Here is a 19712-nt window from a genome sequence, read left to right as displayed (position 1 = left end):
ACTCAGCCTTCCTTATGGCCAAACTCTTACATCCATACACGACTACTGGAAAAACCATAGCTTTGACTAGAAGGACCTTTGTTGGCAAAGTAATATCTCTACTTTTAAATTTGCTCTCTAGATTTGTCATTCCTTTTCTTAAAAGGAGCAAGCATTTTTTTTTCTTTTTTTTTCCAGTGGGTTTTGTCATACATTGGTATGAATCAGCCACAGATTTACACGTATTCCCCATCCCGATCCCCCCTCCCACCTCCCTCTCCACCCGATTCCTCTGGGTCTTCCCAGTGCACCAGGCCCGAGCACTTGTCTCATGCATCCCACCTGGGCTGGTGATCTGTTTCACCATAGATAGTGTACATGCTGTTCTTTTGAAATATCCCACCCTCACCTTCTCCCACAGAGTTCAAAAGTCTGTTCTGTATTTCTGTGTCTTTTTTCTGTTTTGCATATAGGGTTATCGTTACCATCTTTCTAAATTCCATATATATGTGTAGTATGCTGTAATGTTCTTTATCTTTCTGGCTTACTTCACTCTGTATAATGGGCTCCAGTTTCATCCATCTCATTAGAACTGGTTCAAATGAATTCTTTTTAACGGCTGAGTAATATTCCATGGTGTATATGTACCACAGCTTCCTTATCCATCATCTGCTGATGGGCATCTAGGTTGCTTCCATGTCCTGGCTATTATAAACAGTGCTGCGATGAACATTGGGGTGCATGTGTCTTTTTCAGATCTGGTTTCCTCAGTGTGTATGCCCAGAAGTGGGATTGCTGGGTCATATGGCAGTTCTATCTCCAGTTTTGTAAGAAATCTCCACACTGTTCTCCATAGGGGCTGTACTAGTTTGCATTCTCACCAACAGTGTAAGAGGGTTCCCTTTTCTCCACACCCTCTCCAGCATTATTGTTGTAGCTTTTGGATAGCAGCCATTCCTGACTGGCGGTGTATGGTACCTCATTGTGGTTTTTGATTTGCATTTCTCTAAAATGAGTGTGTTGAGCATCTTTTCATGTGTTTGTTAGCCAATTCTGTATGTCTTCTTTGGAAGAAATGTCTGTTTAGTTCTTTGGCCCATTTTTTGATTGGGTCCTTTATTTTTCTGGAATTGAGCTGCAGGAGTTGCTTGTATATTTTTGAGATTAATCCTTTGTCTGTTTCTTCATTTGCTATTATTTTCTCCCAGTCTGAGGGCTGTCTTTTCACCTTACTTATAGTTTCCTTTGTAGTGCAAAAGCTTTTAAGTTTCATTAGTTCCCATTTGTTTAGTTTTGCTTTTATTTCCAATATTCTGGGAGGTGGGTCATAGAGGATCTTGCTGTGATTTATGTCGGAGAGTGTTTTGCCTATGTTCTCCTCTAGGAGTTTTATAGTTTCTGGTCTTACATTAAGATCTTTAATCCATTTTGAGTTTATTTTTGTGTATGGTGTTAGAAAGTGTTCTAGTTTCATTCTTTTACAAGTGGTTGACCAGTTTTCCCAGCACCACTTGTTAAAGAGGTTGTCTTTTTTCCACTGTATATCCTTGCCTCCTTTGTCAAAGTAAGGTGCACAAGGTTCGTGGATTTATCTCTGGCTTTTCTATTCTGTTCCATTGATCTATATTTCTGTCTTTGTGCCAGTACCATACGTCTTGATGACTGTGGCTTTGTAGTAGAGTCGAAGTCAGGCAGGTTGATTCCTTCCAGTCCATTCTTTCTTTTCTCAAGATTACTTTGGCTATTCGAGTTTTTTGTATTTCCATACAAATTGAGAAATTATTTGTTCTAGTTCTGTGAAAAATACCGTTGGTAGCTTGATAGGGATTGCATTGAATCTATAGATTGCTTTGGGTAGAATAGCCATTTTGACAATATTGATTCTTCCAATCCATGAACACGGTATGTTTCTCCATCTGTTTGTGTCCTCTTGATTTCTTTCATCAGTGTTTTATAGTTTTCTATGTATAGGTCTTTTGTTTCTTTAGGTAGATATACTCCTAAGTATTTTATTCTTTTGTTGCAATGGTGAATGGTATTGTTTCCTTAATTTCTCTTTCTGTTTTTTCATTGTTAGTATATAGGAATGCAAGGGATTTCTGTGTGTTAATTTTATATCCTGCAACTTACTATATTCATGAATTAGCTCTAGTAATTTTCTGGTAGAGTCTTTAGGGTTCTATGTAGAGGATCATGTAATCTGCAAACAGTGAAGTTTCACTTCTCTTTCCTATCGGATTCCTTTTTACTTCTTTTTCTGCTCTGGATTGCTGCTGGCCAAAACTTCCACACACTATGTTGAATAAGTAATGGTGAGAGTGGGCACCCTTGTCTTGTTCCTGATTTCAGGGGAAATGCTTTCAATTTTTCACCATTGAGGGTGATGCTTGCTGTGGTTTGTCATATATAGCTTTTATTATGTTGAGGTATGTTCCTTCTATTCCTGCTTTTTGGAGAGTTTTAATCATAAATGAGTGTTGAATTTTGTCAAAGGCTTTCTCTGCATCTATTGAGATAATCATATGGTTTTCAATTTGTTAATGTGGTGTATTACTTTGATTGATTTCCAGATATTAAAGAATCATTTCATTCTTGGGATAAAGCCCACTTGGTCATGATATATGATCTTTTTAATATGTCGTTGGATTCTGTTTGCTAGAATTTTGTTAAGGATTTTGCATCTATGTTCATCAGTGATATTGGCCTATAGTTTTCTTTTTTTGTGGCATCTTTGTCTGGTTTTGGAATTAGGGTGATGGTGGCCTCATAGAATGAGTTGGGAAGTTTACCTTCTTCTGCAATTTTCTGGAAGAGTTTGAGTAAGATAGGTGTTAGCTCTTCTCTAAATTTTTGGTAGAATTCAGCTGTGAAGCCATCTGGTCCTGGGCTTTTGTTTGCTGGAAGATTTTTGATTACAGTTTCGATTTCCTTGCTTGTGATGGTCTGTTAAGATCTTCTATTTCTTCCTGGTTCAGTTTTGGAAAGTTATACTTTTCTAAGAATTTGTCCATTTCATCCAAGTTGTCCATTTTATTGGCATAGAGCTGCTGGTAGTAGTCTCTTATGATCCTTTGTATTTCAGTGTTGTCTGTTGTGATCTCTCCATTTTCATTTCTAATTTTGTTAATTTGGTTCTTCTCTCTTTGTTTCTTAATGAGTCTTGCTAATGGTTTGTCAATTTTGTTTATTTTTTCAAAAAACCAGCTTTTAGCTTTGTTGATTTTTGCTATGGTCTCTTTAGTTTCTTTTGCATTTATTTCTGCCCTGATTTTTAAGATTTCTTTCCTTCTGCTAACCCTGGGGTTCTTCATTTCTTCCTTCTCTAATTGCTTTAGGTGTAGAGTTAGGTTATTTATTTGGCTTTTTTCTTGTTTCTTGATGTAAGCCTGTAATGCTATGAACCTTCCCCTTAGCACTGCTTTTACAGTGTCCCATAGGTTTTGGGTTGTTGTGTTTTCACTTTCATTCAAAAAAATTGAAATCATTCCAGTCATCTTTTCTGACCACAGTGCAGTAAGATTAGATCTCAATTACAGGAAAAAAATTGTTAAAAATTCAAACATATGGAGGCTAAATAACACGCTTCTGAATAACCAACAAATCATAGAAGAAATCAAAAAAGAAATCAAAATATGTATAGAAATGAATGAGTTAGACTTTTCTTTAGATTCCCACATATACCTGAGATCATGCAGTATTGCCTTTTTTCTGCCTGGCTTATTTCACTTAGCATAATGTACTCCAGGTTCATTTATGTTGTCACAAATGACAGGATTTTCCCCTTTTTTATGGCTGAACAGATGCTTAATTTTATTTTAATTTGTACAGGTTGCCCATTGATTTGGGCATCTGGGTACTTGTAGCCATAGAACATGAAACAATATCACAATATATATTCCCTTAACCTTCAAATTATCCGGAAGAGTGGGGATAGAGCAAGGAAATGAGAGGAACATTCATAAAGGCACAGTTTTTCTTACTTGGAACCCTGGACTGCAGGAGTATTTCCAATACTTGATTAATTCTATCATCCTTCTTAAAAATTTCATATGCTGTTTTTAAAACAAAAGATATATGGCCTATTGCTCTTTTTATCCCAATATTTTATTGTGGTAAAATGTACATAACATAAAACTTATACTTTACCATAATCATTTTTTAAGTGTATAGTTCAGTGGCATTGAGTACATTCATATTGTTGTACAACCATCACCAACTTCCATCCCCAGAACTCTTTTCATTTCCATGCATCAATTTTGAGATGTAAAATTTAAGCAAATAAAAAAAATAGCTGTGGATGTTTTCCCTTCATTCAATCACAGTTTTAAGAAATAAAGACTAAAAATATATTGTGCCTCTACCGTATGCAAGGATGATGCTGTAGTGCTTCAAAACTCAGTCTGATTATGCCATGAGCTGGTCCTTGTAATGAATGATGCCCCCCTAGGCTGCAACCCGAGACAAGAAGCCCTAGGATCCTCAGGAAAGTAGTGTTCACATTTATCATTGGTTCTCAAACTTTGATCCTAGGAACCCTTTATACACTAACATACTGTGAGGACTCTGAAAAGCTTTTATTTAAGGAGACTAGATCTACTGATAGTCACAGAATTAAAAATCAAAACTGAAAAATAAAATAAAAACTGAGACATTTTGAAGTGTTTATTTTCCCATTTAAAAATCACTGTGAAATTGTTACATGTTACCATGTATGTTTAAAAATCCATTTCCAAGAAAAATAATTATTGAAAAGAGTTATGTTTTATGTTTTTGCAAATCTCTTTGATGTCTGGTTTATAGGAAGCAGCTAGGCTCTCACCTCTGCTTCTTCATTGAATATGTTGCTTTAATTGAAATCTATGAAGAAACTCCAGCATCATACAGTTATATAGTTGAAAAAGTAATGTAGGTGAGGAGTGTTTTAATAGTCTTCTCAGATAATTGTGGATGTTCTTTGATGTTACACCAACACTTTAAAAGCAGTAATTTCTTAGATGTTAGTTGTAGTTATAATCTGAAAGCCTATCGGTGAATTTTTAAATTCTCCGTTACATTAAAACTCATTGGTCTGTGTATGCTTTAAATGGATCCAGTACCCATGCATGGACTTCCCTGGTGGCTCAGTGGTAAGGAATTCACCTGCCAGTGCAGGAAATATGTGTTCAGTCCCTGGGTAGGGAAGATCCCCTGGAGAAGGAAATGGCAACCCACTCCAGTATTCTTGCCTGGGAAATCCCATGAACAGGGGAGCCGGGTGGGCTACAGTCCATTGAGTCTCAAAAGAGTCAGACATGACTTAGCAAGTAAACAACAACAACATCCATACATAATTATTATAACAGTAAACCTTGGAAATTGAGAAAACAATGGCTCCCCTAGTGTATGTATCTTAAAAATATTCACATAGTTCAATATAAAATATTTAAAAGTCAAATTTATTAATATTAACAGTGATCTCAAGCTCATAGTAGTGAATATGTTTTCCCAAATTTTAATTTTCATTTGAAAGCCCAAATTTTGTCATTGGTAACAAATAATGCTATCTGTTTTCCTGGAAGTAATAGGCCCTCTGCTCACTTTTGAGACAATGTCTCCCAATTATCTTAGCCTGAATAACAGTAGTTTGTCTAGCAGTGATTTTGTCAAGTAAAAACAATGTTCCAGGAAAAAGACATCAACATTGACTTAACTCAAACAGTTTCTTTTTCTCAAGACAATCGTCATACTCAGGTACAGTAGAAGTTCTATATGCATCCTTTCCATTTGGCCAAAAATAATAGTTAAATAACAAGTTTTCAAAGATTGAGTTTTAATAAAATTAACAATTTTAACTGGTTTAAGGAATTTTCTAAGTGAAAAACTTCTTTCCTTTAAGTTTGACCTCACCGCCTTGACTTGTGTCAAGGCCACAGTAGCTTTAGTCAACATTAATTTTACACCATCAGGGCAAACATGAACACAGTGAAAAGAGAAAATAATGCCTTGGTATTATTGTGAAATTGTTTTGAATTCCCAGATACTGCCCTCATAAGATCTTGGGGACTGCTTACAGTCTACAGACCACACTTTGAGAAACTCCGATTTATAAAATGATGTTAGTATAGAACACCAGCTCTATCATCCCTTCAAAGAAAACTTGAGTGTTCAGCCTATCATCTTCCTCTCTATTCCGGTTCCTCTCATCACCCTGGGAGACCTCAGCATCGCTATGAATGAACCACTCAATGCTCTCTGCTCTCGGTTGTTCCTTCTCTTCCTCTTGAGTGACTCTTTGTTCCATTATCTTCCATGATTTCATCCTAGACTTTTGCTCTCTGAGACAGATTCCCTTCCAAATAACTAATTCATGGGTCACCTATGAAGTTATCTGGCACTCCACAGGCTCTTTTCCTTCTATCTCTGTATACTCAAGGATTCCCATGAACTTTTCTTAGACCTCATTGGGGCCTCCATTGACTCCTAAGCTTTCTCTCTAGCAATAAGACCTCCCCTATTTTTATTTCCCTTCACAATCAGTTTTGATTTCATGATCCATCATTTTAAAATTGTAATTATGTCCTAAATTCCTGGACCCCACTGTTCCATTGATCACACCTACCCATGAAACCCAGTCTTGAAAGAATCCAAGTATCTTTCTCCTGGTTAATTCCTAGGTATCTTCAGCCTCATCATAAACATCAGTTCCTTAGGAAAACATTCCTCAATACTCTGACTGATGAGATATCTCTCTTCACATGATTTGGTCAATCTCTGCACATTTTTGTCTCAAAACTTAGCACACTTATAATATTTGTATAGTTTCTGCCATCTCCACCAGATCATAAACTGTATGAATGCGGGTACTTGTACTGTTCACGTGTTTGCTACTGAACTCCCAGCACTTATCATGGTGCCAGACCCAGGGAAGGTGCTCAGTAAATATTTAGGAAAGTAAAGAAACGAAGAAAGGGAGAAAGAGAGAAGGGGAGGGAGGGAGAGGAGAACGGAGGGAGGGAGGGAAGGAAGGAGAATTAAAGGGGATGGAAAGAATGAAACCAGTTTATGGAAAATAGAAGGACATTCTTTAGAAATTTATTTGAACCTAATTTCCAGTTAGAATCTAATTAAATAATCCTGGTGTCTAGACATTCAGATGGCTCAAGGTTTGGTCCATATGTTATTTTTCTGATAGATTGTCCTACTATTAAAAGTTTGAAGCATAGAAACATGGAGAAAAGCAAGGGTTCTAATCACCAAAAGATGGGAGAGTAGTTACAAGGGCAGAGGTTTGGGAGCACAAAATAACTACAGCATTAGTTCTGCGTCTCACTGTAGAATTGTCAAGATAATGTCATTGTAAGCCCACAGAGACTGCATTATGATGTCAAAATGGAAGGAAACAGTATTAATGGATGGAAGCAAAAGCTTAGACAGAGCAATGCTGTGTTGCTGTAGTTTTAAAAGCTTTGTGACATGATGTCTAGACAGAGGCACACACAGCCATGCTATCACTGAAGCAAGGCTACAAAAGGTATACAAGGACCATTCATTAAGTCGTTACAGGGCTCCAACCTTTTAGCCAATATCAATATGACTGGCGTTTTCTCTTATCATGCCAATGAATTTTTTAATGTAGTTTATTTTTTATAGATTTTGAAAGTCATGCATTCTCCTTAAGATAACATAGAAAAGATTATAAAAGAAAGAAATTGTCCAACTTTCCACCACCATTAATTCTGTTTCCTTTCCTTCTTTATTTCCATAAAATAGTTGAGGTCATACTACTACATTTTTATATGTTGATCTTTCCATTTAATATTATAAGAGAAATATAAATTTTTATGATGACTGCACATTGTTCCATTCCACTAACATTAAACAATTAGAGTATTGAGCACCCAGTTTTTCTGTATTCTAAGTTATTTACTGAAGATACATCCTGTAGAATAGGATGGCTAAATTGAAGGATACAAATGGTTTTAAAGTTTATGACACATATGGCCAAATGGCTTTCCAAAAGAGCTGTATCAGTTTTTCAATTACTTAAGGAACATTTAATAAATCTGTGGCCTAGTAAATCTTGGCAAATAGTTTGAAAGCATCTCCAAGCTACTGAAAATGGAGTCTTTGATTCTAGTCTTTAGTTGGCATCTACCTTGCTGTGCCATGCTGAGCAGAACCCAGACAGGCTTTTAAGTTTTTCACCTGTAGAATCAGCACAAGGAAATACAGTGGTCTGTGCAGAGTTCCTTCCACTCTGCACAGGGTGCTCTGTGGAGTACCGCTTCCTGAATTATGCACGAGAGGTGGAAAAGGAAAAGAAGCAAAGTTACCTGGTCAGATTTGGATAAATTGCATACAACATACTGCTCTTGGGGATTTAAATGTCCAGTAGTACTTTAAAGGCTCTGAGAAGTTCTGCATTTTAATTTACTTAATCCAGCAGTTACCCAATTTTTGACCATAGGGCAATTTTTTTTTTTTCCATGTAATAAGACCATACAGCACAGTTGAAGAAACACTGATGTAACAGAAAGGGGTTTAGAGTATACCAAAGATGTATATAATCCAGATTCTGCTATTTAAAGCTGAAAATCAGAGATCGTAAAAACTTGTGAGACTGTTTTGCATATGGGAATAAGATTACATATGCAAAGCCCTAAGCATCAGCCTGACATACATGCTAGTTTCTTCTCTATAACCGTCTCAACCCCAAACATGCTCATCAAACCTCTTCATCTTCATCAAAAACATATTGAATGCCCACTCTGTGGAGTGCCAGAGACTAGTGATATGCTCCCCGCCTGCCTTTTTAGATAGGGTGACATATTGGGCAAAAGGCCTGAAACCTGGCATTGAATGTGGCCATCTCAGATCACAGAATAATTAATTAGCTACCCATCCCAGGTGAGAAGATCAGAAAGCCCAACACCGATTAGTTCCAGTGGGTCATCCTAATAAATTGGCTCTGCTTATATTCAGGGCTGATTGTCACTAATTATACAACCTTGAGACACTCCCATTCAGTTACATGGAAATTTACCTCATGAAACAAGTATTGAAAATTTGACTTTCAAAGTGCTGAGTCTCCAGTGACCTCCATGTTGCTAAATCCAGTGGAAAGCTTTCTGGCTTGGTCTTAATTGCCCTGTGTTAACCAGCATTTCCTTCTTGAAATATTTCTTCTCTTGGACTTCTCCAGCACCAAACTTCCTTGCTCCCAGTTCTCTTTGATGTCTCTGAACACTAGACTCCTCCAGGGTACAGTCTTGCCTTTTTGCTTTTCTCATTTTTGAGAAAGTGGGATCCATTTCCTGGGCTTCTCATACCATCTGTGGTAATGCCTCTAGATTGAGATCTTCAAGCTTGGAAATCTTGTCTTGTTTACCCAATTGTCCCATTTTATATCTCCACTAGTGCCTCTCAGGCATAGTGAACTTAAGGCTCCAAGTTTAAACTCTTAATTTTCTTCTTTTAACCTGTTTCTTTCTCAGTTTTACCCACATCAGTAATTGGAACCACCCTAACACACGGTTGCTCAAGCCAGGTACCTAGAGCACTGGTCTTTAATTCCTTCCATCCCCTCACACCCATATCCAGTCCTTTGGAAATTTCTGTTGGTTTTGTTTTCAAGATGTATCTCAAATATCTTCCCCTCTGCCTACCTAGACTGCCTCGTCCTAATTTTAGACACCATTATCTCTCACCCAGATCATTGCTTGGCCTCCTATAGTCTGAGATGGTCCACTCAGTTTCCTCCAATCTTTGCTCTGCACAGACACATTTTTAAATGAGAAATCAGATAATACCCACCCTGTAGAATACACTCCATGTAATTTTTGTTTGTTTTTCACTACACATAGACTAAAATCCAAATTCCTCATGAAGGTGCCAAAGGATCTCTGTGATCTGGCCCTTGACTACCTTTCTGACATCTTCTCAGGACACAATCCCCTGATCTCATACTGTTCCCATTCTGCAGGTCCTTGAACCTGACAAGCCATTTCCCCCAGGGTTCCTAGCACGTACTAACTTCTCCACTCTCCTTGCTCTTCACATGGTTTCTCCCTCCTCACCATCCTTCATCCTTCAGCTTAAACTTTAACCACCTCCACAGAGAACCCCCCACTTGCTTATTTTTAGATTGCTCTATAGAAGGTAACTGGCAGGAAGGCCAGGGGTCTCCAAACAGAGGAAATAGGCTGCAAGTGTTAGACACTGTTTTATCTCTCTCTCAAGTGGCAGGAGGAAACAAGCTACAAGTGTTAGATTTTTTTCCCCCTTCTCTATACAAATTTTAAAAGGTCTCTTTTAAAATTCTATGTTGCCATAACACATACCTGGTTCTACCTGAACTTAACTTTTCTCAAACATTGAGCTAACCAATGCGTTTTTCTTATGGAAATGTTTTTCTTAAGCTATGTTAATGAGCTATGTATTTACCCTCAGTTCAGTTCAGTTCAGTTCAGTCGCTCAGTCGTGTCCGACTTTGTGCAACCCCATGAATTGTAGCACGCCAGGCCTCCCTGTCCATCACAAACTCCCGGAGTTTACTCAAACTCATGTCCATTGAGTCGGTGATGCCATCCAGCTATCTCATCCTCTGTCGTCCCCTTCTCCTCCTGCCCCCAATCCCTCCTAGCATCAGGGTCTTTTCCAATGAGTCAACTCTTCGCATGAGGTGGCCAAGGTAATGGAGTTTCAGCTTCAGCATCAGTGCTTCTAATGAACACCCAGGACTGATCTCCTTTAGGATTGACTGGGTGGATCTCCTTGCAGTCCAAGGGACTCTCAAGAGTCTTCTCCAACACCACAGTTCAAAAGCATCAATTCTTCGGCGCTCAGCTTTCTTCACAGTCCAACTCTCACATCCATACATGACCACTGGAAAAACCATAGCCTTGACTAGACGGACCTTTGTTGACAAAGTAATGTCTCTGCTTTTTAATATGCTATCTAGGTTGGTCATAACTTTCCTTCCAAGGAGTAAGCGTCTTTTAATTTCATGGCTGCAATCACTATCTGCAGTGATTTTGGAGCCCCCAAAAATAAAGTCTGACACTGTTTCCACTGTGTCCCCATCTATTTCCCATGAAGTGATGGGACCAGATGCCATGATCTTAGTTTTCTGAATGTTGAGCTTTAAGCCAATTTTTTCACTCTCCTCTTTCACTTTCATCAAGAGGTTTTTTATTTCCTCTTCACTTTCTGCCATAAGGGTGGTGTCTTCTGCATATCTGAGATTATTGATATTTCTCCTAGCAACCTTGATTCCAGCTTGTGCTTCATTTAGCCCAGCATTTCTCATGATGTACTCTGCATATAAGTTAAATAAGCAGGGTGACAATATGCAGCCTTGACGTACTCCTTTTCCTGTTTGGAACCAGTCTGTTGTTCCATGTCCTGTTCTAACTGTTGCTTCCTGACCTGCATATAGGTTTCTCAAGAGGCAGGTCAGGTGGTCTGGTATGCCCATCTCTTTCAGAATTTTCCACAGTTTATTGTGATCCACACAGTCAAAGGCTTTGGCATAGTCAATAAAGCAGAAATATACATTTTTCTGGAACTCTCTTGCTTTTTTGATGATCCAGCGAATGTTGGCAATTTGATCTCTGGTTCCTCTGCCTTTTCTAAAACCAGCTTGAATATCTGGAAGTTCATGGTTCACATATTGCTGAAGCCTGGCTTGGAGACTTTTGAGCATTACTTTACTAGCGTATGAGATGAGTGCAATTGTGCGGTAGTGTGAGCATTCTTTGAGATTGCCTTTCTTTGGAATTGGAATGAAAATGGACCTTTTCCAGTCCTGTGGCCACTGCTGAGTTTTCCAAATTTGCTGGCACATTGTGTGCATTACTTTCACAGCATCATCCTTTAGGATTTGAAATAGCTCAACTAGAATTCCATCACCTCCACTAGCTTTGTTCGTAGTGATGCTTTCTAAGGCCCACTTGACTTCACATTCCAGGATGTCTGGCTCTAGATGAGTGTATTTACGCTAGACCCTTGTCTTTAAGTTGGTTCCGCCTAAGACTCAGAACCCACTTGACAAACCAGTATGTTTTACTCATACAATAGTTCTCTTAATCTATGTTAATGAAACCATACATTTGCTTGGAAACCTGCCTTTCTTCAAGATTCATGGCAATCATTTTATGGCCTGGGATGACTCACCTTGTGCCAATGTTATCTCAAAATGCATGTTGTGGGTGAGGGGTCTGGTGCCACTCCGAATTTTGAGACATCTCCTTTCTCTAATTCACAGCTTGCTAATAGGTATATAATATACTGCTAAAGGCTAGCAGGGGGGCACTCTTTCTGCCCCCTTCTGATGTCTATGTCAGAAGCTTTCTCTATCTCTTTTATACTTTAATAAAAATTTATTACACAAAAGCTCTGAGCGATCAAGCTTTGTCAGTGGCCCTGGATTGAATGCCTGTCCTCTGGAGGTCAAGAATCCCAGCGTCTTTCACAGCTCAGCAACAACCTTTTGCTCTGATATCCTCTATTCAAGGACCCTTTTTGTTTCCTTCATAGTATTTACCACAATTTTTACTGAAATGTTCAGTTTACATGTTTATTGACTGATTCCATCACTACACTGCCAATTCCATGAGAGTAAGAACATTATCTGTTTTGTTTGCTATGTACCATGCCTCTTTGTTTGTTTGCTTGTTTAGTCACTAAGTCATGTTGGACTCTTGTGACCCCAAGGATGGTAGCCCACGAGGCTCCTCTGTCCATGGGATTTTTCAGGCAAGAATACTGGAGAGGGCTGCCATTTCCTTCTCCAGGGGATCTGCCCAGTCCAGGGACGGAACCCAGCTCTCCCTCACTGTGGGCAGATTCTTTAGCACTGAGCCACCTGGAAAGCCCATAAGCATACCTGGAATATGTATTAAATGAATGAATGAAAAGAAATTAATGAATGAATGAGCAGTATCTACTGTGTCCCAGGTACACATAGAATTCCACAGAACTTCTAGTTCTGACCCTTTTCCAGTCTCTCCTGCAATATATGCATAATACTCTTTCTTCCACATGGAGTAATCACACCCCATCCATCTGCCCAGACTGTCTGAGTTCAGTTAGGTCTCATTTCCTCCAGATGGTTTTCTGTGCCCCACCATGCATATTAAGTCTCATCAGTCATGTCTGACTCTTTGCAACCCTGTGGACTGTAGCCCACCAACCCTCTCTGTCCATGGGGATTCTCCAGGCAAGAATACTGAAGTGCGTTTTCATGCCCTCTTCCAGGGGATCTTCCCAACCCAAGGATCGAACCTGGTCTCCTGTCACTCTTGCAGAGCAGGTGGATTCTTTACTGCTGAGCCACCAGAAAAGCCCACCTACCCTCTGCTAACATAATCCCACATATGTAGAACCTCCCACACTTTATGTCCACCGCTATACTGCAAATTCTGCAAGGCAGGAGATCATGACTCTGTTGATCACTGTGGTCCCCTCGTGCTGAGCACAGTACCTGGCATACAGTGGGAATTCAATAAAAACTTTTGTATGAATATATCATCTCATTCAATCTTATATAATTTAAATTTTATCAGACTCCTGTGGAATATTATATCTATTTTATAGATAAGTAAAACAGATTCAGAGGAAGATGAAATAATGTGCTTAAAGTTATAATATATTGATAGTAAGTGGTGAAGCAAGAATTCAAACCAAGACTTTTTTTGACTCCTTTGAATGAAAATGAATGAATAAATGAATGAATGAATTTAAAAAACTATCTACTGTGTTCCAGGTACACATAGAATTCCACACTGAACTATACATATTTAGAAAACATTCCAATATATACTAGAAAAAATTCCATATTGGAAAACATTCCAACATATATTCCAATATGTATTGGAAGATTTTTAGAAAACATTTCAATTTTTACTGTGAAGGATTGCTGACAAAAGGGAAATAAAGTAATAAAAGTAATTTTCTAAAAGCTTGCCATGTGCCAGCTTCTATGATCAGTGCTTTATGTGAACTCTTTTAACTCTTGACAAGCACTCATGAAATATGTATTATCTCTATAGATGAGAAAGTTAGCCTTGAAGAGTTTAAGCAACTTACCCAAGTTCCATAGCCACTAAGAGGTGAAGCCAGGATTTAAAACCAGGTTGATTGCACATCAAAGCCCACACCCAGTGCTGCTTGAAGTACAGCTAGGGATTAGTTACCTCGAAGGAAAAAAAGTGTCCATAGTAATGAGACTCATTTTGAGTCACATCGACTACTGCAGTTGTTTATATTAGCTGAAATTTCATGTAGCCTGAATACATATTGATTTCCAGTCATCTGGACAACTACAGAAAATATTCACATGGCCTTGGCCCAGGATACTTTGGTAAACACTCTGATGCCCATGAAATAAAATAAAAAAGAGGAGAGTGATTTAAATTTCATTAGGCTCCACTGCCTATTTCATCTGTTTAGAGAAATAAACAGACCCTTGTTGTTATTCTGTATGTTTGAGATCTTCACTTGTATTTCTTTAACCCCCCGCCCCAAGGGACTTAAGTTCATTCTTCATCGGTGGAAATGTTGGATTGGAAATTGTATAAAAGCCTTTGGGTATCTTAATTCCAAATTAAATATTTATATTACTTGTTAAAAAATTTATTGGAGTATACTTGGTTTATAATATTGTGTTAGTTTCTGGTGTATGGCAAATTAAGTCAGTTATACACATACATATATCCACTCTTTTTTAGATTCTTTTCTTAATAGGTTATTATAGAATATTGAGTAGGTTTCCTTGTGCTATACTACAGATCCATATTAGTTATCTATTGTATATATAGTAGTAAGTATATGTCAATCCCAATCTTTCAATTTATCCTCCCCCACTTATCCCCTCTGATAACTCTTTGTTTTCTTACATCTGTGACTCTATTTCCGTTTTGTAAACAAGTTCATTTGTGCTATTTGTTTTAAATTTGGGTATTGTTGCTTTACTATATTGTATCAGTTTCTGCTATACAACAAAGTGAATCAGCTATATGTATATATATATATTCCCTCCCTCTTGGATCCGCCTCCCACCCACACCTCATCTCACCCATCTAGGTAAGTGGTATAATATGATGTTTATATTTCTCTGTCTGATTTATTTCACTCACTATAACAATCTCTAGGTCCATCCGTGTTGCTGCAAATGGCATTATTTCATTCTTTTTATGTCTGAGTAATGTTCCATTGTATATATGTACTACATCTTCTTTAGCCATTCCTCTGTCGATGGACATTTAGATTGCTTCCATGTCCTAGGTGTTGTAAATAGTGCTTGTCAAAATGGGTGCTCAGTTTTGAAAGGACTTTTTTTTTTTTCTGATGGGTAAGGGTAACAATAATGGTGTAATAATACCAATCTAGGAATTAGAAGGCCTGACTGTGCCACTAGGAAGCTGTGTGACTTACATATGAAATTGCTTTGTTTCCTCTCTGGCTGTCAACTGCTGGGGATAATAATTACAACAATCTCAGAGGAAAATAATAAGGATTGAATTTGCCTATACTCATAAAATGCCTAGAGAAAACAGTCTGGTTCTTATTTAATATTCCACTTCTCTTTCTGGGACTCAGTTTCCTTATCTGTAACATAAGTGGATTCAGTTTGATGTCAAAGTCCTTCCTAATTCTAAAGACCCATGAAATAAAAGTGATGGAAGTCGCAAACAACGATTTTAAGAGAGTTATTTTAAGTATATTAAAGGGAATCATAAACATTATGAGAAGTGAAAGATGTCAAAAAAGTACCAAATGAAACTTTTAAAGCTGAAAAATTATAATAACCAAAATGAAAGATTCATTGGATGGGCTAAAAAAAAAAAAAAATTAAATATTGCAGAAGAAAGGATCAGTAAACTTGAAGATATGATAGTATTTCCAAAATGAAACAGAGAAAAAATACTGCCAAAAACAATTTTTAAAAAAAGAAGAGAGCCTCAGGGACCTGTAAGATAATATGAAGTAGTTGACTATATCTACAGTCAGAAGGAGAGGAGAGGGTATGGGGCAGAAAACATATTTGAATTAATAAAGGCAAATTTCCCCCCAAATTTGATGAGAACTATAAATCCACAGAATCACACCAAGGCACATCATAAACTGCTGGAAATCAATGATGAAATATTTGAGTCCATTTTTTAAAACAGTTTGACACACGAAGAATAACAAAGTAGACTTTTCCTCAAAGACTATACAAGCCAAAGATAATGGAATGGTATCTTCAAAGTAATGTGGAAGAGAAAGAGGAAACTTTTCATGTAGAATTTCATATTCATCAAAGATATCCTTCAACATAAAGGCAAAATGAAGAGCTCTTCTGACGAATAAAAATGGATCATTCTCTCACCAAAATTCATTCTGACCATAAGAAAGGTCAAAAGAAGTTATTCAGGAAAAATAATAATGGTATCAGAAGTGATATGATATTATTTGAAGGTAAGCTGTTTTAAGTTAATGATGAATGTTGCAAAGCTTAGAGTAGCAGCCAAAACAAATAAATAAAATAGAATTGCTAATAAGTGATTTGGAATTAGAAAAAATAAATAAACCCAAAAGATGACAAAAAAGGAGAAAAACAGAAACAAAGAGCAGATGGTACAAGTAGAAAACAAATAGAAAGTTGGTAAACCCAAACCCATGAGTATCAGTAATTACATCTTACATAAGTGGTATAAATACTATGATTAAAAGACAGAGATTGTTAGACTAGATAATAAAGTAAGACCCACCTATATGTTATCTGCAAGAGTCATACGGCAAAATATAAAGAGTCAGATAAGTTAAAACAAAATATTGGGGGGAAAAGTCACCATGCACAACCCAGGGATATGAAAGCCTCTTGTAATGATAAAGGGGCAAATCATGTATAAACCTGTTTATAGATAGATAATAAGAGAGCTTCAAAATACATGAAGCAAACCCTGATAGAACTAAAAGGAGAAACAGATAAATGCAAAATATAATTGAGGATTGCAGCATCTTTCCCTCAGCAATTGTTAGACAAGGAGGTGAAACTTGAGCAGCTTTAACAACCAACTTAATGACTTAAAACTGCACCCAACAATAGATAAGGGCACACTTTGAAGTACGCGTGAAATATTCACTAAGAGCATATTCTTTGTCGTAAAACAAATCTCAATAAATTAAAAGGATGGAAAAAATCTTTTAACTTTTTAAAGCAGCACACATGCTGAAGTGTATTTTTTGTATAAAACACATAAAAGAGAGTCATGATTTTTGAGCTGAATATTATAATGTCTTTTCATCAACATTATCTTAAAATATTTTTTCTCAAGCAATTCCATTTTTCTAAGAATTTATAGTAATGGTGTAATAACACACAGGCAGTATAGTTTATAATAATGGTAAATATGAGCTTATAAAAGTAGATGTATGCCATTAAAAATGTAAATATATACCATCTGTTTTCAATGTTAGTGTTTATATAAGATTTTATTTGAGAAAAATAGTTATTTATTTTGCCATTGTTAAATTTTCTTAAAGTTTGAAATCACAGACTAATCCAAAAGATGCATACTAATTGGCACATTACAAATTTATTCTCATTTTTATCAACCATTGGAGAGAAGAAAAATACCCAGAAAAATGACAATAACAGTGACATAGCACCACTGGTAACAGCTGTCATTGAATGCTTATTAAGTACCAAGTGTCGATTTAAGTACTTTTATGCACTTAATTGTTCCTCTTACTTGCTCCCACTTTACAGCTCAGAAAACTTAAATAACTTGCCTCAGATCACACAAATAGTACATGCTGGTCCCAGAATTTGAACCCAGTCAAGTTATTTCACCATGCAGTTTTGCCTTTGCAAAGCCAGGGTCAGACACTCTGGCATTTGACACAAGACTTGTGATTTCCTACTTCAGCACTTTGCAACATATTTAATTGGTTCTCTTTTGCCTTGACTTCAAATTTGCCTCTTCACTGGTCTGTCTTATTTGATAAGTTCATCAAACATCAAGACTCTTTGTTCATTTTCAAAAAGGATTATAATGATAAGCTTTTATAATTAAGGGTATCTCAGCAGAGATTTCCTTTACCACAGTTCTCTGGCCTTTATCTTCTAATTATTAGAGATGAATTTTCTGATTTTTCGAAATGGTATTTGCTTGAAACACAAGTTGCAAATTAACTGCTTGTAAAAATGCCTTTCCCCCTTCTGAACTGTTCTTAGTTAAAGGAAATCTCTCGCTTAGCATTTAAAAGCAATAATGATTCAAAATTGAATCATCCAACAAGAATTTTAATAAAATAGCTCTACCTGAAATTTTCAATGTTTAGGAGACAGGGACTCCTTTAAAACTACCCACAGGCAAAATAAGAGGCTATTTAAGCATTACAAAATACTTGATGTTAAGATTAAAAAAAAAAAACAAAAAACACATGAAGCAAGTTTGGGATATTCAAGAAAAAGGAATGCATAAAATGCAGCATACATAGATAAATATCTCTTCCATTCATTACTCCATAGCAAAAGGTTGACTTTCTGGAATGAAATGACTCAGTATCTTTATAGTCTCTTGTGTTTCCCAAGATAATTTTATATACTTTATCTAATTTTATCCTCCCCCAAACACTATGAGATGTGTATTCTTATAATTCACAAATGGACAAGCAGAGGTTGAATTGTCCAATATCATTCAAGAGAATTATCATTTATTAAGTTGAATATATTTTATATCCAGGATCTTATTTCATGTTCGTTAAGGCTACCCAGGTGGTGCTAGTGGTAGAACCGACCTGACAATGCAGGAGACATAAGAGATTCAGGTTCGATCCCTGGGTTGGAAAGACCCCCTGCAGAAGAAAGTGGCAACCCACACCAGTATTCTTGCCTGGAGAATTCCATGGACAGTAGAGTCTGGTGGGGTCGCAAAGACTCGGATACGACTGAAGCAACTTGGCAGGGCTCTTACAGAAGAGGTATTATCATGTTCATTTGACCAATCGAGAAACAAGTGCAAAGAGATTAGGCGATTTAGTCCAGATGACCCAGCTCCTAAGTCTCGGATTTGCACACAGGCCTATCTGACACCAAGTGAATGCTTTTTACTGACCTGGAGTCCTTCACTGAATTAGTAACAGCATGGAAAAAAGTCACGTTCCATCCTATAACAGCCTGTTGCAAAGCTGACAGCAGCTTATTTCCCGGCTAAGTGACCCTTTAAACTGCAAATTTTGCAGAAACTCTCGGCCAACTCACCAGTTCACCTTCTCCTGTATGGTTACCCCTGGCTGATAAGTCATCAAAAATAAGAGGAAAAAAGCAGCAGCAAACATCTTATCCAGGAGCTACCAACCTGTATTACCTAGAGAGGAATAGAACTACTCAGGGAGTTGGAACAAAAGACATCTACAGTCTGGGATCTAGCTAATGATTAGCCAAATGCCCTAAAATCCTAGACACCAAAGGCCACTGCCCCTCAGATCTTTGGAAAAACAATATACATATGGTTGAGGAAAGGAGGATATTTATAATAACCAGTATCAGCTGAGCAGAAGGATCTTATTTTCAGAATAAGGCAAAAACCAAACCAAGATATAGCTCCAGAATTCGTGATCTTTTCGAGTAGCTCCTGGGATTTCTGAGGTCAGATCAATTTGTTTTGTAAGACTGAAATAAGGCTAACACTGGCATTTCAACTCAGCCGTAAACAGCCAGCAAAATACAGGAAATGCTACCGGTTACATGGGGAAGTTCTCCA

General features: G+C 37.3%; 1 protein-coding gene across 1 annotated transcript in view; it reads right to left on the bottom strand.

Moving 5' to 3' along the window:
* The window catches only part of C8A (complement C8 alpha chain), an 85230-nt gene extending 65847 nt beyond the window's left edge, over window positions 1–19383 (bottom strand). Inside the window, exon 1 of the mRNA XM_043461145.1 lies at window positions 19211–19383. Within this exon, the coding sequence (XP_043317080.1) occupies window positions 19211–19287 (77 nt within the window). The 5' untranslated portion in view covers window positions 19288–19383. The remainder of the gene's footprint in view (window positions 1–19210) is intronic.
* Between the last annotated feature and the right edge of the window lie 329 nt (window positions 19384–19712).

The sequence above is a fragment of the Cervus canadensis genome, chromosome 2, assembly GCF_019320065.1.
Source record: "Cervus canadensis isolate Bull #8, Minnesota chromosome 2, ASM1932006v1, whole genome shotgun sequence".
Classification (NCBI taxonomy): domain Eukaryota; kingdom Metazoa; phylum Chordata; class Mammalia; order Artiodactyla; family Cervidae; genus Cervus; species Cervus canadensis.
This window is presented reverse-complemented; position numbering and strand designations above follow the sequence as displayed.